The sequence below is a fragment of the Poecilia reticulata genome, linkage group LG17 (genome assembly GCF_000633615.1).
Source record: "Poecilia reticulata strain Guanapo linkage group LG17, Guppy_female_1.0+MT, whole genome shotgun sequence".
In the NCBI taxonomy this organism is placed as follows: Eukaryota; Metazoa; Chordata; class Actinopteri; order Cyprinodontiformes; family Poeciliidae; genus Poecilia; species Poecilia reticulata.
The window spans coordinates 29,510,107-29,517,170 of NC_024347.1; the positions used below are offsets into that span (position 1 = coordinate 29,510,107).

At 37.2% G+C, this 7,064-nt stretch overlaps 2 protein-coding genes across 8 annotated transcripts in view; both read right to left on the reverse strand.

Moving 5' to 3' along the window:
• Positions 1-740, reverse strand: part of LOC103479989 (zinc finger protein OZF-like) — a 25,960-nt gene extending 25,220 nt beyond the window's left edge. Inside the window, exon 1 of one of the 6 annotated variants that reach the window (XM_017309928.1) lies at positions 440-727. In XM_017309928.1, the coding sequence (XP_017165417.1) occupies positions 440-638 (199 nt within the window). In that variant the 5' untranslated portion in view covers positions 639-727. Of the gene's footprint in view, positions 1-439 lie in introns of all 6 variants that reach the window. The other 5 variants (XM_017309925.1, XM_017309923.1, XM_017309927.1 and 2 more) reach the window with 5 other exon arrangements.
• LOC103479981 (zinc finger protein 568-like) overlaps positions 1-7,064 on the reverse strand; it is a 100,611-nt gene that overhangs the window by 67,561 nt on the left and 25,986 nt on the right. The window lies entirely within an intron of this gene.

The following is a 7,064-nucleotide window of genomic DNA, read 5'->3' on the forward strand; positions in this document are numbered from 1 at the left end:
TTTTTTTACACGTTTGCTGCATAATCAGCAGACAGTACATCAACAATGTCATAACACCGGACCAAATGTGGAGGCGGGCCGCAGTTTGGGGACCACTGCTCTACTATATCTGCTTATTTGTTTCATTCCTTTCTGTGCCTTTATGAAAAAATAACACAGCTCATCCTGCGTCTCCTTCATAACACTCTCCACTACTCTGATTTACAAAATCACGTATGAGATTATAAATGAAGAGTTTACACGTTGTATTCCAAATTTCCAGCACTAATAACTGGAGATATTAATGAATGACTCATAAACACGTTTGTGCTAGCCTCTGTAGCATCAGAGCTAGCAGCTAAATCAGTTCCTGTTCAGCAGCAGCTGGAGCTGCAGCAACTATCGCCGCTGACGGATCTCTGTCTGTTGTGAAAACATCAGCACATTTATCCAGACCTACCAGAACTTTGTCTCTGCAGCTCCGAACCGACTCTGTGTAGCTTAATTTCTGGTTTCCAGTCGATCCCCATCATTCTGCGCTGAGCATCGAGCTCTTCCTCGTAGCAAATGACGGTTTTTTCAACCTCTGTGAAGATTTCTTGAGCAGCAGCAGTTAGTCGCTCTCTGATAAACTCTCTGAGATGCTGAACTGAAGACATGGTTGCTGAAATATTAGCCGAGATGGGACAATGCAGCAGCTATCTAGCTTAGCGTATGCGGGCTTCTTCTTCTTCTGGTTGGTTTTACTGGTGGTTGGCAACAAAAGGTTAGTAGCATTACCGCCACTTACTGGTATGGAGTGTGGTTCGTGATGGTCTATTTATCTCTATCTCTTTATCTACTTATCTAAATATATATACATATATATTATATAATAAATAAATAAATAGTAATAATGAATAAATATATCCGACCTGTACATATACAAATATACAAAGTTATACATAACGTTGTATTCTACCCATCTATATCATACACTCTTTCACAAATACACTATAATCAAATTCTATGAAATTTAGTTTTCTTTAAAAAATCGAATAATTTGTATGTTATTACTCAAATTCTTCCTCAAAATATCTAATAAATTAACTTTTTCCTTTATTCTCTCAAACTTTCTCCTCACATATCTATTTATCCAATCCAATCCAACTTTATTTATAAAGCACTTTAAAACAACCCCAGCTGATACAAAGTGCTGTACATCAAAACACAACATAAAAAAAGAAAACTCTTAGTTTAAAAACAGACATACAATTTAAAACTAAATGACATTCTAGTATAACATGTTCTATTGTTTCATATTTTCCACAGTGATCATATGTTTTATGTATTTATGTACAGTATTATGCTTTTGAATTTTAAAAAGTGTATAATTTAGTCCTGTCCAAATCTCAACCTCATCACTCTTTCCTCCTTTCTATTTCTTGTCTCCAACGATCTTCTAAATTGTATAAAGCCATCTTCCCGTTTTTCCTTCATCCCACCTCTTTTGCCATACTTTCATCAGTTTTTAGCAATACTCGTTCCCTCAGCTTTACTTGTTTAACTGTAAAGCTAATAGGATTTAGATGTCCGTCCTACTATCTGATTGATTATATTTTAAACTTTATAATGCAGAGCTTGAATCTGAACAAATTATTGTTTTTAATGGTTTTATGTCTTCTACTCATTGTAAAGCTAATAATATTGCCAATATTTCTTCTGTTTATACTGATAATCCGTCTGTAATTCGTTTTCTTATTTTTATATTGAATTCTGGTTCTACAAAAGTTGTTTTTTCACTTATTTTTGATGCATCTGTGTAGATTTTAATATATTGATAATTGTTTAAATATAATTGTACGGAATAACTATCTACAATGTAAGATGTGTCTTGTTTCTTTTCCATTATTGACATATCTACTATTGCTCTGGTAGAATCCATGGCGGTTGTATAATTGATATTGGTGTTCGACTAATTTCTAAACAATTATTTTTAAATTCTTTTATTTTCAATTATCCATCCAAAACTCATTTCTTTTTCTTTTTCCCAAGTTGGATGATCAAAGTTATTGCCTTGTAAATTTAACCAATAATTTATTTCTAATTTTGTTCTCCTTAAATCTTACAACATTTCTCCCATTTCTATTTCTAATGCTGCAGCTTTGTAGTTTTAAATGCTCCGGTACATAATCTTAATGCCTGATGTTGGTAATGTCTAATTTAACCAGATGTGTTTTAGCTGCTGAACCATAAACTAGACAACCAAAGTCTGTTAGATCTCATCATGCCTGTGTAAATCTGTTTTAATTATTACCTATTTGCTCCCCAGTCACTGCCAGCCAAGCATCTCAAAAATATTTAAGATTTTTTTTTTTTACATTTATTAACAACTTTTTGAATATGTATATTTCATTTTAATTTTTCATCAAACCATAGCCCTAAAAATTTTATACACTTGTTTTAATTCTTGGTTATATCATTTAAATTTTATTTCCTTGTTTATTTTTTCCTGAGTAAATATGACTTTTGTTTTTTCAACTGAAAACTTAAATCCCCATTGCAACGCCCATTTCTCCATTTCAAACTTCATCTAAGCCACCTGCCTCTGAGGATCCACCACTCTACGTTTCTGAGGTCTGAGACCGGGGTCCAGATATCATCTTTACACCCGTCTTCCTCCAGAATGTGTCTGGTCCCCCGGCACCGCAAAACAGGACATTACCTGTCCGGATCACTACAAGAAAAGTTACCACAAACAGAAATGTAATATACAGTGGTCTTAATTCAAACCTCAGACTGAAGAACTTTCAGCCTCCAACTCACTTAAACTGGCTCTTTAAACACCACATCTCTCTGTGCTAAAGCTCTATTAATTAATGATTTCATCACTGAGCATAATATTGATGTTTTATTTCTGACAGAAACATGGCTGAATGACAATAATGRASCAATCGTACTAATTGAATCAATGCCTCCTACGTACAATTTTTTTAAGTGAAAATAGAAAATACAAAAAAGGCGGAGGCGTGGCTTCAATATTTCAGAATACCATGAACTGTAGTAAAATCTCTTTGGGTCATTTTATGTCTTTTGAATATCTTGGAATCGAAGTAAAAAAAGGCCACAAACGAACTTTGACACCAACTCTATACAAAACTCCAACATATGAGGAAAAATTCTTTGCGGACTTCAATGAGCTTCTATCTCTCATATGTATCGATTATGATTGTTTGATAATTGTTGGTGATTTCAACATTCATGTTGACAACCCCCAAGACCGAGGGGCTAAAAAGCTCTGTAATATATTAGAGAGTTTTGGTTTAACACAACATGTCAAACAAGCAACACACACTCAKGGACACACACTGGACCTGGTTATCAGTAAGGGTGTGAATATTTCCAATGTCTCTGTAACTGATGTCGCCTGTCGGATCACTTTGCTGTTTTCTTTGACAGTTCTTTATCCGTTAATCCAGTTGGACAAACAGCTACTATCATAAAATTTACTTTCACAGAAAACACAGCAGAAACCATCCATTTTCTTTCACCCTTGTCCCTCGGTGGGGTCGGGAGGGTTGCTGGTGCCCATCTCCAGCTAGCATTCTGGGCGAAAGGCGGGGTACACCCTGGACAGGTTGCCAGAGACACACAGGAGAAACAACCATACACACACACTCACGCCTAGGGGCAATTTTAGACAGACCAATTAACCTAACAGTCATGTTTTTGGATTGTGGGAGGAAACTGGAGTACCCGGAGAAAACCCACGCATGCACAGGGAGAACATGCAAAACTCCATGCAGAAAGACCCCAGGCTGGGAATTGAACCCAGAACCTTCTTGCTGCAAGGCAACAGCTCTACCAACTGCGCCACTGTGCAGCCCCACAGCAGAAACATTTAATCAAATCTACTCTTCTTTCTTGCCCTCAAGCTATAGTGACGTAGATAAGTTGGTAGAGGATTTTCAGTGCAAACTTTCAGATATCATTGATTACATTGCCCCCATTAAAGTGACGGTTGTGACTGGCAGGAAGAAATCTCCATGGAGAAATGCACAAGTAGTTCAATCTGCAAAACAACTCTGCCGTAGGGCCGAACGGAAATGGTGTAAAGCTCAACTGCACGTTTATTATGAAATCTATAAAGAAAGACTACGTAACTATCACACAACACTGAAACATGCGAGAGAAGCTTTCTTTGCAGATGTCATAAACAAAAACATTAACAATGCTCGAGCTTTATTTGCTACTGTTGACAGGCTGACAAACCCTCCGATGACGTTGCCACCTGAACTTCAATCTAATGCCGCCTGCACCAAGTTTTCAAGTTTCTTTTCAGAGAAAATTCAAAAGATCAGAGGATTAATCTGCACATCCACTCAAAAGCCACTATTAATGCTGTGCCCAAACAAAACAAATGCAGGAAAAATGACCCAATTTCAACTGCTAAATTATAAAACCCTAGAAGAAATTATAAGTCAATTAAGCTCCRGTTCCTGCTGTCTGGATGTCCTACCCACACATTTCTTTAAGAAAGTCCTGCCTGTTGTTGCTAATGATCTGATCCAAATAGTAACTCATCGCTCTCTTCAGGTGTTTTTCCCCCCAGGCTCTGAAAACAGCAGTTATCAAACCACTGATAAAAAAGAACAATCTAGACAAATCACTACTGCAGAATTACAGGCTGACCTCTGACCTCCCATTCATCAGCAAAATTACTGAAAAAGCTGTTTTTAAACAATTAAATAACTTCCTAACAATAATGAATCGCTTTGACTCCTTCCAGTCTGGTTTTCGTGCTCACCACAGCACGGAGACTGGCCTAGTCAAAGTGTTCAATGACATCCATATAAATAAAGACTGTGGGAGAACCACAGTGCTGGTTCTGTTGGACCTCAGGTTTGACCACGACATTTTACTGAATCAACTGGAGAGTTGGGTCGGACTCTCCGGTCCAGTGCTCCACTGGTTTGAATCTTACATAAAGAACAGGGATTTCTTTGTTTCAATCAGAAACTTCTCATCAAAGAGGTCAAAGGTCACATGTGGGGTACCACAAGGTTCACTCCTAGGACCCCTTCTATTCAATATTTATATGCTCCCACTGGCTCAGATTATAACAGGAAACAAGATTAGCTACCATAACTACGCGGATGATACACAGCTCTACATCACGATGTCACCAGGTGACCTTTGACCCCATCCAATCACTGAATAGATGCTTAGAACAGATACATGTGTGGATGTGCCAAAACTTTCTCCAGCTGAAAAGAAACAAAACTGAAAGTTATTATTTTTGGACCTAAAGAGGAGTGATCTAGAGTTGATGCACAGCTTCAGTCACTACAACTAAAAACCAGCGATCAGCCCAAAATCGGGAGTAGTGATGGACTCTGACCTGAACCTTCAGAGCCACATTAAGACGGTCACAAAGTCGGCCTTCTATCACCTGAAGAACATCTCCAGGATTAGAGGACTTATGTCTCAGCACGATCTAGAGAAACTCATCCATGCATTTATCTTTAGCTGCTTATTCTTCTTCGATGTTTTTCTGGTGGTTGGCTAAAAAGGAAATTGGTGTAATACCGCCCCCTACTGAACTGGAGTGTGAACTTGCGATAAACGGGGAAAAACAACTTCGTAATAATTCACAAGTTTTTAGTTCGAGACAAAATGTAGTCCATACCATTTAGACAAAAATGAAATACACATTTCAAGTAAAAAATGGAAAATTAAGCAGATAAAGAATTTTTCCAATAATACATTTTTTTAAAAATATAATTAATATATGTTGTAGTTGACAGAGATTTTTTTTGTCAAGTCGTTTGATACATCCAAGCGGCGCATAAATTTATACATGAAATTCTTCAGAAAAGCATAAATGGATGGTATGTTATTAATGACAAATAGATGTCCATCTGAAAGTCAAATTTTGAGGAGGATTTTAGATTCAGGATGCTGAAAGCGTCCTGATTGGCAACTTTGCAAAAGTCAATCAGTGGCATGTTAAGTAACATGGTGCTTCAATATTTCCACTTCCAAACTATTTGAAATGGTTTTGAATATTCTAAATATACCTTAATAAATTTCATAGATATGCACCACAATAAAAAAATCCATAAATGGGCAACCAAAAATAGGTGAAGGTCTAATGCATTTTGCAAAGTGAAAACAATCCAAGAAAGGGTTTAATATTTATTACAGTAAATCTGTGTGAGTTAAATGACTAATTCGCACTTTTGTGTATTTGCTTCATGTGGAAATTCAGTTTATCAACATAAAATAACACTTTTCTCCTCCATATTTCTTGTGAACAACCCAGCTCCTGAATGTGGGTTCTAATGAGAATATTTAAGTAACCAATTACAAAGAACTCATTTGTTTTACAGGTTTGGCTTCAAAGCGACCCCTGACCTGTATGGGTTTTCATATGAACGCTCAACTTATCCTTTTGATGGAAGCTTTTTTGACAAAACAGGCATGAAAAAGGCTTCTCAGTTGTATGAGTTTTCTTGTGACGATTTAAGTGACTCATTCGCGAGAAACTTTTTCCGCATGATTCACATGAAAAAGGCCTCTCGCCTGTGTGAATTTTCTTGTGGACATTTAAAGTACTACTTTGAGAGAAACTCTTTCCACATATCTGGCATGAAAACGGTCTCTCTCCTGTATGAATTCTCTTGTGACGAGTTAAATTTCTCATTATAGAGAAACCTTTTCCGCATGTTTCACATGAAAAACGTCTCTCAAGAGTGTGGGTTCTATAATGGTTTTTCAAGTTCTTATTTTGTGGATAACATCTCCCACAAATGTGACATTTGAAAGGTCTTTGCTCTGTGCCAGTATCAGACTGACTCTCTGACACAGAGCAGCTGCTTCCTTCCTGATCTTTGCTCTCAACCACTGAAGAGATATGAAGGGAAAGTTGCTCTGTTCTTGTCTCTTCTTCACTCATATCATCTTCCTGAAGAGTAGAAGTCTCAATCAAAGCAACAAGCTGCTTCTGGACAAGCTGCTCTCCCTCTTGATTTCTGCAGAGGTCCTTCTGATCCTGTCCAGTTGGTAAATGTTCTGGTGGCTGCTGTTCATGTTGAAGCACCAAA